Source organism: Thunnus albacares, chromosome 6 (genome assembly GCF_914725855.1).
Source record: "Thunnus albacares chromosome 6, fThuAlb1.1, whole genome shotgun sequence".
Lineage (NCBI taxonomy): Eukaryota > Metazoa > Chordata > Actinopteri > Scombriformes > Scombridae > Thunnus > Thunnus albacares.
Genome location: NC_058111.1, coordinates 14,556,660 through 14,573,145, shown reverse-complemented (window position 1 = coordinate 14,573,145; position 16,486 = coordinate 14,556,660). Strand labels below are relative to the sequence as shown.

The 16,486-nt window shown below is 41.5% G+C and overlaps 1 protein-coding gene across 2 annotated transcripts in view; it reads right to left on the bottom strand.

Moving 5' to 3' along the window:
- schip1 (schwannomin interacting protein 1) overlaps positions 1-16,399 on the bottom strand; it is a 216,788-nt gene extending 200,389 nt beyond the window's left edge. The window contains exons 1-5 of one of the 2 annotated variants that reach the window (XM_044353456.1): positions 16,362-16,399; positions 16,018-16,105; positions 10,198-10,265; positions 9,828-9,914; positions 7,881-8,022 (exon numbers count right to left, since the gene is read on the bottom strand). In XM_044353456.1, the coding sequence (XP_044209391.1) occupies positions 7,881-8,022; positions 9,828-9,914; positions 10,198-10,265; positions 16,018-16,105; positions 16,362-16,384 (408 nt within the window). In that variant the 5' untranslated portion in view covers positions 16,385-16,399. The remainder of the gene's footprint in view (positions 1-7,880; positions 8,023-9,827; positions 9,915-10,197; positions 10,266-16,017; positions 16,106-16,361) is intronic. The other variant, XM_044353457.1, reaches the window with a different exon arrangement.
- Between the last annotated feature and the right edge of the window lie 87 nt (positions 16,400-16,486).

The window sequence follows — 16,486 nt, the reverse complement described above, 5'->3', positions numbered from 1 at the left end:
ACAGGTGTATAAAAGCAAGTGTGTTTTGTAGAAGATTTTATATGCATCATCTCTCTCTCTCTCAGAATGGTGTTTATCTTACCAGTGAGGAGCCGATGATCAGATAAGAAGAGAGGATGTGAATACCTTATGGACCCACTGTGCACACTCGATGAGATAAAACATCTAACTCACAGCCTGGACTTCATTTTCTCTTTCTCCTCTGACCCTCCATTGCTCCATTGCTGTCTCTAGCCTCTGCTTTCATATGCACGCTTTTGATTTAACTCTACAACCGAGCTATCCTCTCCTCTCTAAGGACAGATACCAGTTACCTCACCCTACCCTCAGCCCCTCCTTGCAAAACCAAGTGTACACACAGCCGAAATGCTGTCAGAGGAGGATTATAATGCCTCTGATCTGGTTAATGGACATTAATGGTGGATGGCTGATGAACGGGGGGGGGAGATGATGGAGTAAGAGTAAAGGGGTATGGTGATAGTAAGAAGTGTGGGGGTGAACTATTCCAGAGGTTTCCTGTCACAGTAGGTCAGAGAGGAGATCAACCCTCAACTCTTTCTCTCCCTTCTGCTGCCCTCCTCTGCTCTTCATGCTACTCCTCTCTCCTCCAGGGATCTCATTATGGCAGACTCACTGGCCATGAGGACTGAGCCTATCTGCGTATGAGATGGGCTAAAGAGGGGGACAAGCCCTATGTGTAAGAGGAGGAGAAGTAGCAGGAGACTGGAAGCGATAGTGGAAGAATGGATGAGGAAAGAAAAACTGGAGAACGGGAAAGAGGGTGGAGGAGATAACTGGAGGGAAAATGTGTGTGCAGAGAGAAATGTGCTGTAATAGAACAGTAGAGCATATAGCCTTAGGTACCAGATTGTTATTACTGCTGCAGATGGTTGGGAGACGCTTCTAGCAGATTTATGTGTTACTGTAGTCTGTGTGTATATATATGTGCCACTTCCATGTCTGTAAGTGACCATATGTGAGAATGCACACTGCTATATGCTTGTTTAGTTTAAGTAATGTCAGCTAAAAGGCATGTTTTCTAGATAAATAACCAATTACAAGCTCAGGGGGAGTTTGCAGTGAGCTACAGCGTCCAATCAAATCCCCATACACCACCTGTAAACTATCGCTCTTATCGAAATTCTACGCACAGCCTGTTGTAAATATCCAAACAAGTGATTCAAGATCCTGTGCTCGAGAAAAACAACAGTAAATGTCATAAAGCGAGGAGTGCGCAGACTAAAGACAGCTGAAATGTTCACACCCTTTTCACTCCATATTCTTCCTATCTTTCCCCTGTGTCTTGATCAAGATCTATCTTGCCCTCTCCGCTTTTCCACTTGTCAGCTCTTCTCTATTTGTGTAACAGCTTTCATTGATTTTTTTTGGAGGGGTCATAAGATGCTCTTAATGTGCCACTGAAGGCTGTTGGTGTGTTTATATTTTGTGCACATGAGGTGGCGTGAGCGTGGAAGTGTGTGTATCTTTGCAGGTTCACGGCTTTAATTGTCAGCATTTATCTTTGGTGCAGGTTGGACAGAGACAGAGATGAAGAAGAAATGAGACACTCTGACACACATACCTGCGCCTGCGCGTACACTCACGCACCCACACAAATGTAGGCTCATGGAAGCTCTAATGCAGAGTTATTATCCTCATTACCACTCCAAAATCCACATCTTTTCTATGTTCTTTCTCCTCCTCATTTCAGCTTTCTAGTCATCCATCGTCCTCTCTCCACCTCCTGGAGTCATCAGCACTCTCCTCGTTTTCCTCTACCATACTGTATAGCCATGATAAATCTCTATGATATCTTCCCAATGGGCTTTTACAAAATCAATGGCTATTTTGGAGCATTGCTCTCTAGACATAAGCTTATGTGCGTGCCGGCTAATGTACACTTTGTCTATGTAGACTCTTATATGGTGAAAATTCTCAAATAAAAGCCATTATTAAAAAATTGTCCAAGTCTTAAATGAATGCAAAGAATGTGCCCAGAATAAACCAATAATAATAAAGTCCAGTCCTTAATAAAGGGAGGGTAAAACACTGACGGGGGATGAAATCATCTGAAGGCTCACATACATAATGTACATCTGCACAAATTCAATCAGTACGACCAAGTCATATCATACCTGCCAATCTATTGCTGTGAGTTTCCCTTTTATCAGTGATCAATCACTAATTCTAATATCTAATATTCTACTTTGCCATTGTTCAGAGTTAAACTACTGTCAATACAACTCAATACTTACTGCAGATTATTCACATAAAAAGCCTATAAAGAAAAGCAGGGATTGTGCCTGTTGAGCTTCTAGAAGGCATTTACTGTGAAACATCTGAGCAGGAAGTATTGAGTTTCAATGACAGTAGCTCAACACAAAAAACTAACTACGCCTTGGTCATGATTCATCTACATGATATTGTGCTAAAAGATTGAGCCTATTTAGCTTACATACTTGACCAAGCAAGGCTGAGGTTAGTTAACCTGTGCTTTATTGTTTGTATATTCAAACAGTGATTTCACTTTTAACATTACAAGAGAAAAGGCTTTTAGGATAACCAAGTCTAACTTCCCCAAATCTAATAAAGGCAAAGGACAGAGATGCTATGGTTACCCTAATAGCTTCCATGCACGGCCAGCTTCAACACAGTAGAGACTATAGAGGAAGTAATGCTTGGTTAGGTTACTATTGTGGGTAGTAAGCTAGTTACATGGACATGCTTACATTTACAGCTTACATTAGAGAAGACAAATACAATGTTTAAACCATTCATTACACTTTTGCTCTAACCGTTGTATTTTTGGGTTCAGAAAGGGATTAAAAAACAATATTCTCAAAACTGTTCATATACAGGGTATTGAACTCAACACAGACCCTTGCACACCACTTCGGTATGTGGAGAAATCCAGAGCTTCTGCCATCCACTAGTTACAGTTGTTAAAATTGGACAATTGCTGTTCAGGGGAGGGGTTTAGTGAATCTCACTTGTACTGATGGAGTTTTGCATTATCAGCAAACAGCAGAAACAGCAAAATAAAACCGGAACAGATTTAAAAAAAAAACAGGAATACTTACTAAAAAAATATAAAATATCTCTAATGTAAGCTTGTTTCAAGTAAAGGCCTGGACCTCTGCAGTTGAGGTCAACAACAACCCTACCACTTGGAAATTATGCATGATGGGTGTTAACTTTAGTGTGTGTGAGTCCATGTCTGTGTGTGTGTGTGTGTGTGTGTGTATACTTGGATTGAATATTCCTCTGGAGTTTATATTTTGCACAAGCAATCACATTTTCTTCCAGATAACAAATACAAATGTGAGAGCGACTGTCTCTCAGGAAGCCAGCGGAGTCTGGACCTGTTTTGACAGTAAATAAGCTAATAGGCAAATGTCATGGCTATTAAATGAGTTAAGCCTGATCAATGTCAACTCTGGGGCAGAGGTATATAAATTTATTTCAAATGAGACACCAACTGACACCAATAAAACAAGTAATCTGTTAGCATCTGTCTACAGAAACGGGGGACTGGTGTGTGTATGTGCCTGTGTGCATCAACAGGCAGTGGGAGGGAAAGCGAGGGATGACATAGAGTGAGGGTGGGAAAAAGGGATTAGGGGGGGTTGAGGTGGAGGCATGGATGAAGCCATCACTTCGCTTTGTGAGATTCTTGGCAGTGAGAGATGAGAGAATGATGTCCCATGCAGGCTGCAGGAATGCTTACACTATCACTTTCCTGCCGCCGGGGCCCCAGAAGAAGAAGGGGAAAGAAAGTGCGACACGTCACAGAGATGGGAACACATCAATGTCCGCAAACACTGCTAGCAAACAAACACAGCTATTGACACACACACTTGTATTAGCACAGTTACCCAAGCATTCATGCTCTTATGTGTATTTTTAATCTTTATTTATCTTTATTTATCTTGAGCCCAGCAGCAGTGTTAGTTTCTTTATAACGACAGGCGGAGCACTGAAGCACTTCATTTTCACTCTCAACTCAACACTTTAGCTTTGATCATTGCTTTGTGTCTTTGAATAAAACTCACCAAGCCATCCCAGAAGACCACGCTCAGCTGTGAATCATGGGGATTTCTCATGCAACAAACTCAGTATGTACAGACACACACTTCTGCACATGCACAAAGGCAAAAATTCATGTCACACTACAAAAGAGCACAGTTTCAAAGCTAATACAGAACTGTGCAGGCTGCCTAATAATAAACACTATTTATGCTAATAAAAAGAACCACTGCATTTGTGTCCATAATATCTTGCAGACTTCACAGGTCTAGGCTCTTCACTGTGTCCAAGAGCTAATCTGTATTCAAAACTGCAGCCAATCAGTTATAAGTTTCTTTCACAAATTCTCCAGGATAAGTGGACATGCAGAATGTTAAGTTTAGCCTGGAGGCAAGTTGGAGACATGGCTTGTGCTACTAGTACTGGGAGTGTTTTTCCTTTAACAAGTCAAGAATTTGGGTGAATGCCAGTATTTTAAGTTGCATTAAAGGAATAGTTTGACATTTTGGGAAATACACATACTTGCTTTCTTGCCGAGAGATAGATGAGAAGATTGATATCATTGTCATATCTGTACACTAAATATGAAGCTACAGCCAGGACACATAAGCCTATAAATAATTTCCTGTAAAACTGTAACTTGTCATCTTTACACTTTGGTTTTTGCACGGTTAATACAGATGAGAATAATATGTTAATTAGTGAGCTTTAGAGATGTTAGTGGGCACACATTTCTAGCTAGGCAAGCTGTTTGCCCATGTTTCCAGTCTTTATGCTAAGCTAAACTAATTATCTCCTGGTAGAAGCTTGATATTTAATGGATCGACATGAGAGTACATGGCATCCATCTTCTCACCTAACTCTCCACAAGAAAGCAGATTAATGCATTTCCAAAAATAATTCCTTTAAAAAGGGACATATTATGCACATTTCCAGGTCTATATTTTGAATCTGGGGTTCTCCTGGAATATTTATGAATGAATTACAGTTTAAAAAACTCTTTATTTAACTCATACTGACCCTTTACGTTGCCCCTCAGTTCAGCCTCTGTCTGAAACAAGACGTTTTAGCTCCTGTCTCTTTAAACCTTCCCAATGAGCCCACTCTATTCTGATTGGTTAGCTTCCAGAAGCTGCGTCACAGCCGACTTCTGGCTGCTCAGGAGGCTATGTCAACAAACCATGAAACAAACTATAGTAGTAGGATTTTTTCTCATTCTTTACTCGTAACATCAACATCTAAAATACATCTGTACATGTTCGAGCCAAAATCTGATCTGAAATATGAGAGAGAACAATGCAAACAACACATAGAAAAACCATTAGCAACAACCTTAGCAACCAAGGCTATGGAAAGGATGGCCATTTATGGGCATGCGCCACGAGCTGACGTCAGCTCGTAGACATGGTAGAAAAAACATTGCAAACGATGCGTTCAGAGCAGGTTGAAGCCTGGTCTTTTGACATGCAGGAAGCATTTCTACATATGTTAACCTCAAGTCTTGGAACTTTGTCCATGTTAAGTTTAGATATCTGACATCATAACAGTATATACATGGGAACAAGAAACCAGAAAACAAAACATAATATGTCCTCTTTAAGTAAGAATTTTACTATCCCATAAATGACCACATCTGAGAGTATGTTATTGCATTGTTGATCATTACTTTGCCAGGTGCTGAGATGTTGTAGCTTTTAAAAGCTCATTTACTGACCTTTAGGTTACTTTATATGTTTGAACAACCCAACACTCTGCCTCTTACACAGTCTACACACCAACCCCCACAGGTCAGCCAACATTCAGCAGCAACGTGTTCAGAACAGTCAGACCTATTGATTTACTATCAACAGTCCAGGAATGACCAGAGCAGGACATGTAGGGCCTGGCCCCTCGGTGTAGAAATAATACATCAGGGTGTAGGGTTGCAGCGGGCCTGAGACCACCATTGCTGGACATACATCTGCAATATACGGAAGACGCAAGAGAAAACTTGACATTGATACAAACAGTTTCATTCTGGGAGGTGTTATTGAGAGCGAGTGTGTGGATCGAGGATATTTTTCTATGTTGGAGCAGATGAGGGAGAAAAACCTCAGTGCGTGCCGCAGTGTCTTATCTATGTCTGTGTGTGAGTAAGTGTTTATGTGTGTGTGTGCTTCGTGTTCAATATCAGAGATCCATGAAATATGCATGAAGTATGTTTGAACCTTCCCCCCTCCCCTACAGGGCAGTAGCAAGGTCCTTCAAGCCCACATGAGCTCACATGAACACCCACACACATATATACACACACAGATATAATGTGGCACCCTGGCCTTACGCTGATGAATGTCTGTCCTTCAGCGATCACAACAGCCACAGGAGAGTGATCCAGTGTGTGAATGAGGACAGGCGAAGAGAGTAAAACAGAGAAAGAGAGTGTGAGAGGGGAAAAACTAAAAAAAAAAAAAAACAAAGAAAAACTGAAAGGTGGGGGATTGTGTTCTGAGCAGAGGTGGAGGAAGGAAGAGTGATGCAAGCTAGTGAAGAGGGTAAACGAGTTGGAGTGGTGAGGTGTTTTGTAAGATAGAAAGTTGGCATTTAATCTTAAAAGAAAGTTGCCCCTTTTGTAATTGTACACTTTTGCTTATATGTACGCATATATGCATAATGTATTTTGTTTGTATCTATGTATTTTTTGTTGAAAATAGAGGGGTTAAGGAGGGATGAGAGGTGAATATTGGAGGGACTGGATGGTGTGGGAGACACATTTTTCACAGTCTCAATAATGTTAATTTAAATTCCCATAAAGATATTGTTGAAAAAAAGGAAGTCATGCGGGGGGGCGGGGGGTTCTTTGTCATCTTGGTTTTTAAGTTACAGTAACTTTCTAATTAGGAAGACATTTGCTGCTGTGCTAATGATCAACAAACTCTTTCAAGCAGAACAAACAACCTAAAAACAACACAAGCACACATACACACACACACATACACAGAGTCTCACCAGGACACTGGCCCATCTGTTTGCTGAGAGAATCTTGCTTTCCTCTAGCACTGCTTAAAAAAGAGAGTGGGAAAAAATGCATCCCACACACACTAGTGAGTATGCAGACATGACATCATATTTTTCAGTCTCTGCAAAGAGCGTAGGCAGGCAGCTTGTGCGTCTCAGTGCGATTACTACACTGTTACAGCCAACACAGAAACCAGCACAGCAGACTGTGTATGTGTACCCGTGTGTCCTTGTCTGTCACTTAGAACTTCAGGCAGTCTTAAAGGCATCTTTTTGCATCTCCGCATTCATCTCATCGCTGCCTTTCCCTGACTTTGCTTCTTTCTCCCTTCTTCTCCCTCTTACTGTTTATCTGCTGCTCATGCTGTGTTTTTTTTCTCTGGCTTTTGTTTGGCTGCCATGCCATGTGAGCACTGTTTAATTCTCCCCCTGCGCTCTCTCAGGAGTAGAGAGAGGTGAGGAAGGGGAGGGGCAGGGGGGGTGGAGGAGGACAAGGGCAGAGGCACTTCATTAATCAATCAACCAGCTTTGAAAATTTACCTAATTAACGGCTAATTACAGATCTGGGCACAGTGCCAGTTGGCATCCCATCCACCTCTACCAATACGACCCCTACGGTCCCCCAGATGACACTAGAGGTAAACACCCCTCCCATCATCCCCTCCTTTGCTCTGTTCTTTATTAGTCTATCCATCCATGCATCCACTAACCAATTGCTTTTTCATTCTCTGCAGAAAGAACAAATCACAGCTGATAACTAGATAGGAGATAAGTTAAAGACGTCCAGATCTCTGGCCACCTGCTTTGTTCTCATGTCGCACCATATGGTTGTCTTTTTGATTTTCTTTATGCATTCTTACCGGAGAAATATTGGTGGTCATCACAGGGTCCTGGAGGCTCTTTGAAGGCACCGTCTCATCCTGATGATGACTGGTACGGTTCTTGTCTTGCCCATGCCAGCTCCCTCTGCGGGTGACGCTGGCACGCCAGGCACGCTGGATCCTGGGAATGTAAGTGAATGAAATATAACTGTGAGATTTACATCTCAATATCAATTGCACTCATTAGCCTTTGTATCAGGTTGTGTAACAGTGAAAATGACCAAACTGTGCTGAATTAGGGTATGAAGCTGATGACTGGGAGGAGTAATTCAGGGACATCCTGGGTTCCTAAAGTAAAAGTTTTGTTCATTTTCTGCACTGTTAGGTGACTGGAAAGTGGAGCACTTCCAAGGCTGGGATGGACATGAGAGTCCACGGGTTGAATTATCAGTACAAAAGAGGAGCAACTGTGTTAGAAAGTGTCTGTTCTTTGATTAAAAAAAAGTCAAAGACCCATAAATACTTAAGGAGCAAAGTCAACTATGACTCCCAGTGAGTATTTCTGTGACAAATATCCAGTCCTCATGCTTAAAATTCGGTCTTATGCACCACTAATATTGGGTTGAAACTCAACAGTTATGCTTTATAGAAAGCTTATATCACATTGAGCAGTTTAAATCGCTTAACTTTCAGATTTAGGGTAAATCAGGGATCAATTCATCAACTATGGTGCGTCGTTTTGTTCACAACTGCACTGATTTGGAGCTCTGCCTGGCTTCTTCTCCACTGCAATGGTGCTGAGACTCATGAGTATTGTATTATTTAGAGCCATCCGCTAAACCAAAGTGACTGAAAACACATAATTCCATCATTTCTCAGAAAGTTGACATAACACAAGCCCATAATATCTTTTTATTTATCAAGGAGACTGAAGAAATCACTAAAGAAAGCACTCAAATTGGAAATTATATTGGTAAAAAACACTTTAAGAACTAGAAGCTCCTTGCACTTTAACAGATAACAGTGGGTGGAAAATACTACTTTTCACACACAGAGAGAAGCAGCAGATATACCAGAAAATCGATCTGCTGTTGTGTATAGATCAAATCATTGGCTTCATAAGAATTCTAGAAACACAGAGCAGATGAATGATGCACCATATTGCTCTGTCTTTCTCAATTTGTCATTTTCTTCTGTGACTTTCCTTTCATTTGTTTCTTGGCCTTTGCTTATTTATTTGCCTTTGAATCTTGCTCACACACTTTCCTGACCTCTCCCCACCTATCTCACCCGTGTTCTCAACCTCCATAGACCGCCCTCTCCATCTCTCTCACTTTCCACTTCCTTTCATCCCCATAGTCACCCCAACTCCAGGGTCCAGGATGGAGTGTAGGATCAATTACCCGATGAAGAAACACATTCACCTCCAGTGGAGCAGAGAGACAGCTGAGCCAAATGGAACAAATTGAATTAAGCCATAACTCCTGGCTCCAAAACCAATACCTTTCCCCCCTTTCTTTCCTCCACTTTTATTCTCCCTTTGCTTCTTCTATCTCTCCATTCCTCCTCTCCATGCCGCCTGTTCCACTGCCTTCTCTGTACTTTTATCCTGACATTTTTTTTCCTATCCATCTCACCTCTCTACACCCCAATCATGTTAAGTCTACACAGAAACATTGCCTTTCTCTTCTCCATCCTCCACTTTCAAGGAAGTGAGAGCCTGAGGCAAGAGCTCTGCTACCTGTTACACCTATAAAAGCGCTGGGCCATGTTAAAGTAAAATGGTGTTAGATGGCACTCTGTGCGGGTTCATGAACTCTGACCCTGACTCTGAAACCTAATAAGATGGAAAGATTGAATTAAAGCCACACATAAATTGATCTCTACCGAAAAACATATATAATGCACTTTCGAGGTAATAGGTAACACAAATATATAGCAAAAATAATCATAAAAATGCACAAATAAGCCACAGGTGATACTCACACAATAGCCTTGATCTCTAGATGCTGCCATTGCTCGCGGCGATGAGGGCTATTGTCATCCTCATCCTCGCTCCTATGGGGACGGCTTCTATGACAATAACAAGAAAAGACAGAAATTACAAAAAAAGTGGATTTTTATCAAAACAACCCATGCTGTTTGCAACTCATCTTGTATTCTACTAATGAATGAGTTAATATTTCAAATAATATTGGAAGTCATAGCACAATAAACACTTCTCTTGGTAGAGTAAGTGTTGTGCAAGAGTAAAGGCTTCCCATTGTAAAATAAGGCATACTTGTGGTAGGAAGAAAGGGTCTTGTAAATATGCATACATATATTTACTACTACACACTACTATGTGGTGTCTTACCTCTCCACCTTGGAAACTGCTTGCCCTCCACTGTGGTTGCAGTAGCGATGATACCTCTTCACTTCTTCCTGCACCAAGTGAAAAGCACCAATATGTCAACAAGGCTTTTAATTCTCTACGCCAAGGATGTGACACAGGAGGGAGCTGTGCTTCGATAAGATACAATAATAAATCTGCAGTATTTTGTGTATGTGTAATTGCTCCTCCACCCACGCATACCGTCTGTCTGGCGTAGCTGCACTACTGAGCCAAAACAGAGGAAAATTGCTCTTTTTATCATTTCTCTCTGTTATCTGTTTATTAACCTTAAGAGTGGCGGCTTTTCTGGGTCTGTTAACATTAAGTGTAAATAATAATAAACACATATTAGTAGGGAAAAAAACAACTGGCTTGTGTTGCGTATGTTGCTGCTGATGGATAACAGCATCTGTGCTCTGCAGGTGCTAACCAGCCAGACATGGGCTGCTGGCCAGGGGGGTGAGACCGATCCCAGGCAACTCTGGGGACACTGCCATAGAGCTCAATGGGACTGGGCAGATGGATGTGCTCCAGAAGCAGCAAAGCAGCTCCACTCCCATCTCTAGTATTCACTCATTTGTTAGCCAGCAAGCTGTGAGTATTTGCTCATGCTTGTGTTCATGTACTAAAGTATACATCAGAGGTATAATGACAGTCAGCTCACAGTTCAGTACAGGCTTCACGATTCGATATACTCACAATATTTTTTAGATTAATTTTAAGATGATACAACTAACAAACTGTGACTACACATAATACATTATTTATTCCTCCTTGAGCATAAAATGTTCAAAAACTGAGCTTTCGAATTTCATTTTTTTCTGTCTAGACAAGAATTTCCTCAGAAACATGAAGGGCAAATGTCTTAACTCACTCCCTAATTTCAACATCTTGCACACAATCTGATGTTAAAGTTACTGTGGAAGCATAAAGACTATTTTGTTAAGACTTAAAGTTGGTTTACACTTTCAGGCAGCAGTAGAAAACCCCCTCAACAGTTTACATTGTTAACGAATGACAGTGTTTTCATGTTGTATGTTTGGGTACATGTGATCCAGACACTGTGTGCTGTTGCTGTATTAGCTGAACAGTTCTGAATGTTCCTGCTTCTCCACACAGCCAAGCCAGTAGGGATTAAGTGTTCAGGATACCAGGCAGAAGGCCAACAAGGGTTTAAAACATAACTGTAGCAACAAGTGTTATGCTGTATTAACTGTGAACTCCATCCAGATGCACAAACTAAAATTAAACTCCATGAGAAATGATAATGGTGGTGTCTCGTTTAGGAGTGAAAATAAATGAATGTGTTACGAAGGTATATTTTTAAAGAGAAAAGTTGTTGAAATATACAGTGTATTTAGGAGGCATGCCAGAAATGACTAATTTAAAGCCCAAATAATACATTTTAATGACACGACGATAATGAATTGTCTGGTTATATTGCATGATTTAGCATAAAGGGCAATATGATTGAAACACTATCACAATGGCAGTTTTTAAATATAGCGACACTTGCTATATAGTCCTTGTGTTGGTCTTTTTTTTTTTTACTCATTCTTTACAGCTACTATCTTTTGTGTCTTTACAACCAATCTTAATGTGTTGGGTCTCTGGACCGGATAAAATGCACTAAAGTTATACGAGAGCAATAGAAACACCAAGGGAGTGATACCACTGTAGCTGATGACAGGAGAAATGTATTCTTCATAGCCTATAGGGTACATGACAATCCATTAAACCAATCGCACAATACATAATTGCATAAAAACGTGGATATTATCAGAACCTTCTTGGCATGGCAATATAAACAGCTTAATCGCATTATTTTCAATATCAAAATAAGGGCAATCAATACACTGTGAGGCTGAAAAATGAGAAAAGGCAGAAAAAGATGAAGGAAGAGAAGAGAAAACAACAGCACATAACAGAGAGCCTGATGCCATTTAATTGATGAGTTATTAAAATCATTATTTCTCAGAGTCCCAGTTCTATCACAGAGATCGATGGCTGGAATACTAACACACACACACACACACACAAACACACAAAGCCAAATCTGTCCTGTGTGTGTGAGATGGTCAGCTCTTTGTGCCCTTCAGACTAGTGTGGTCTCTCAGTGAGATAAACTCCCACACACACACACACACACAAGCACATACGCACACCTGAGTGCACTAAGAGAGCAAAAACACGCCTGTATGCACACATACCAACACACGGTCACATGTAAACACACAAATCAATCTGATCTCAGAGGATGTGACTGCAGTGTGGTGATGCGCTGAAACATCTGCATCAGGCTGTTTGCTGTTAGAGCAGCAGCTCGACTTGCCGATCAGCCCGGGGAAATGTCCAATCAGGAGAGGAGGTGTGCCAGTGGAGATGCTTGTTAATCGCAACATCGGAAATCAATTTACATGCACAGTGCGTGAGAGGAGTAATATGGAAGTCAACATTTACTCTTTCACCTGAGTCCCTGAGTACAAAAAGAGCCTGCTGAGAGATGTAGGTGTAACTGATGTGCTCATGTGATTACATGATTTGAGATGCTATTTCCTCTTACCGTTATAGCTATGGGTACTTTCAAGTACTTTCCACTGAGGCAAATGGATGCATTTATGTAATTTTGCTCAAAACTTTAAATTCTATTTGAGCAGAGAGGATGGCACATAAAAGCAGGATACAGAAAGAAAAAGACACTCAAATTTGGAGGCGTAAATTAACAAAGAATCAAAATGATAAACTTTTGTTGACTGCAGCGAGAGAGCCATTTCATACGGATCAGATAACCGTGTGTAGAGACCTATATATTCACAGAATAGCCAGGCTGCTACTGCAGTTTCACAGCCATCAATACTAGGCTGGTGCAGGCGATATAAACTGACCTACAGTATGAGGCACAGATAAGAAACAGCAGCACCGAGGAGGCTTACATCATGCACACATACAGATGTGAGGTTAATTTCATATCTATAGTATTCTCATTATCAATTAATCTCTAAAGTGTTTGTTATGTCTGACAACAATCATTAAAAAAAGCAGCAGATCTTCACATTTGAGAAGCTGGAACAAGCTAATGCTTGACATTTCTGCTTGATAAATAACCATTGATTGATTATCTAAATTGTTGTTAGGGATTAATTGTCTGTCAATCAACTAACTGATTAATTACTGACACACACATGAGACTTCAAACCTTCATGTACTAAGGCAGTGGTCATGCTGGGAAGGAAATAGTTAAAGGGTTATCAATATGGAAAAAGAGGAAGACCCACTTTTATTCTAATCTGGGAGAGGGGAAGAAGAAAAAGACATCCCGAGCGAGAAGTGAGGAGGTGGGTGGGGTGTGACGGGTGAGAAAATGATCATACAGTCTATCAAAATGCAAAATGGAGCGCTTGGGACTATTCCCCCTGCCGCTATTAACCAGTAAGAGAACTGCTCTGGTTAACATATGGTGAGGGAGGGAGGGAGGGAGGGAGGGAGGGAGGGAGAGCATGTTCACACACACACACACACATACACACAAAATCGGTGAGGGGGCTTCTTTCAGTGATCAAAGACTAAGCTCACTCACTTAGACCAAACCAGCCTTCCAAGACATGGTAATGGGATGGGATGGAAATGACTTCAAAAAAAAAAAAAAAAGGGCAGGAGTGAGAGAGAGAGAGAGAGAGAGAGAGAGAGAGAGAGAGAGAGAGAGAGTGTGTGTGTGTGTGTGTCTGTCCATGGGTGCTTCTCTGAGTATGATTTGGAGGAGTTAGGGTGCATTTAAATAAAATAAAATAAAATAAAAGAAGAGGAGGCTTTTTGTGGTATTGAACTAAAGCTCTGCAAACACATACACACACACACACAGGATACATCTCTTCGTCATGACCGTAGCAACCAGAGAGACACCTATCTGTCAGTGTGCAGGCTTGTCTCACTCCTCCGCAGGTCATTACGACTCAATCGCGGGGCATTTGAGTGAGCTGGTGCAAACAGCACTCAGTACAGCTCTGTCCCACTGGGGGAGAGACGATAATGCACTTCTGAAATATGACACCTTCCCTGGCACCGCACTACCACTATATACAACCCTCTATATATTACAGCACAGTGAGCCTGCCCTCTCCTATGATACAGGCTCTGAATGACTCCTGTGTATGTTGGATTTCTGTTTCCTTGTTGAACACAAGCAGATCACTTCATTAAGAGGGTGGCATGCTGGGACATTTTTTCATTAGTGAATGAGGAGCAACAATTAGAGGTTTCACGCACGATATTGAGGAATTATTTCAAGATTCCAGCTAGCGAGTGCTGTGTCAACAATGTCACCTGTGTTGTATATTTCATGCTTAACCTCATTAAACATGACCACCACCCCCCCACCCCCCCCCACCCCCTTGGCACGCTGTTTAAATAAGCTCTGTGTAAAATGGTTAACAACACGGGCCCATGGCTGTAAAATTCAGCTGTCCCATTGATTATGGGGTAATAGCTGGATAGATTAATGTGTTTCTCAGGGGGGTTCACGCCTCGGCAATGAATCTGAATCACTCGTATGGACACAAGCAAGTGGAGCAGCCTCCATATCCAATAACCTGCATTTCTATCCTCACTCATATTTCACACACCAATTACTACTGGTTAGTCCTTCACCAAGCTTCTACTGTGCGTGTCCCCCTTTGGATCAATTTGGAATGTCATTTTTTTGGAAAGTGACAATGAAATTCAGCTGTCAAGTAGTGCAGTAGTGGAAACGGATTGGGACCGTTGCAGACCTAAAACGAGGAAGTTTAGGGGTACAAGCAATGAATGAAAGAAAGTATGTGTGTGCTTGTCTGTGTGTGTGCGTGTGTTGCACCATCATAATATATTGCAGAGTAAGTCGAAAGCTGTGATGGAACAGTGCTTTCAGAGCTCACGTGCTCAATATCCCCAGCCGCCGATAATGCGGAACACTACATCACTGGCATTAAATATTCAGAAGCTCAATACAACCAGGTGAACTTGTGCACCTACACTCATCCAATCACACAAAGGAAATGTTCAATTTTTCTCTGCACACAAGAAAAACTGATCAACATTATGATGTAAATTACAACAGCAACTCTCCTCAGATCATCTGTCTGAGTTTTTAAAACATGTTGCATGAGCTCTGCTCTCAACCTGAGGGAGGCATGACACCTTTAGTCATCTGAGCAGCTCAGCTGTGCCTTTAGCACTCCTTGCTGAAAATGAAGACATTAACACTGGGAGGTAGAATATTTAGTATTAATGAGACCTTCTCAGCTGCTGTCATGACAAAAATCTTTAAAGTGGCCTCAAGCCAACATGAAAAGGCAATTTGCCTGACTAAATTGAATTCAGCCAATTGCGCCATTTGAACTGGCGAGGGAAGCAAAATTCAATGAAGTTAAGGTTACTATGATTTAGTTTTGCACATGATAAAAGGTTTTCGCTGTCCAGGGTGCTGATAGTCTCTCCAGCTGTAAGCCACTGAGGAATAATTGCCTTAACATTGTCATATTGCAGAGAATGATTATTTTAAAGAATGTTCATCTGGTCTATAAAGGCTTATTTTCCCTTAGGAGTGTCTCTGCTGTTATGAGCACTATAAACATCAACTTACTGCTCTTGAAAAAAGATCAGAAAGTCAATGACATCATTGCTAAAATGTTCCCCCACCAGAGGAGAAGATATCACCAATATGCAATATTTTCCCAGAGAGGTAAAGCAATATGCACAACCCTCTTCTCACTAACTACACATATTCTGACAGACTGCCTATTGCCTTTTCATCTGAGTGTCTCTTACCTGGCTATTAATGCACAGAGCAAGGTGTTTCCTCTCCTGAGCCAGACTCCCGCTGCGCAGCCTCGCCTCCTCTCCCTGGTACATGCTTCTGGAAGGACACCGCTCAAGTTAAGACACACACACAAAAAACTCCAAATATGAAATCAGCTGTGAGCCTTTCGCATGTGAACAGCCTGTACTCGTCTGTGTGTCCAAGCTGCAGAGAGTACCGTTATGCAGGATTTTTTTTATTTTTTATCACACATCAGTGCATGTCGAAGCAGCCTACACTGTCTCATGTATCCTACATAAGCACTGTTGCCATACACTCCTTTCTAAGACCAGTCGGTGAATGTGACACTAACCTGTACGTGCCGTTCCTCAGCATGACGAGCTCCCTCTCCGCGGTCAGACAGAGATGAAGTGAGCACTTTGAGACAGGAGCAGCCGGAGAGAGCCCAGACTTGGAAAAATCTCGCAGCCAATGGGA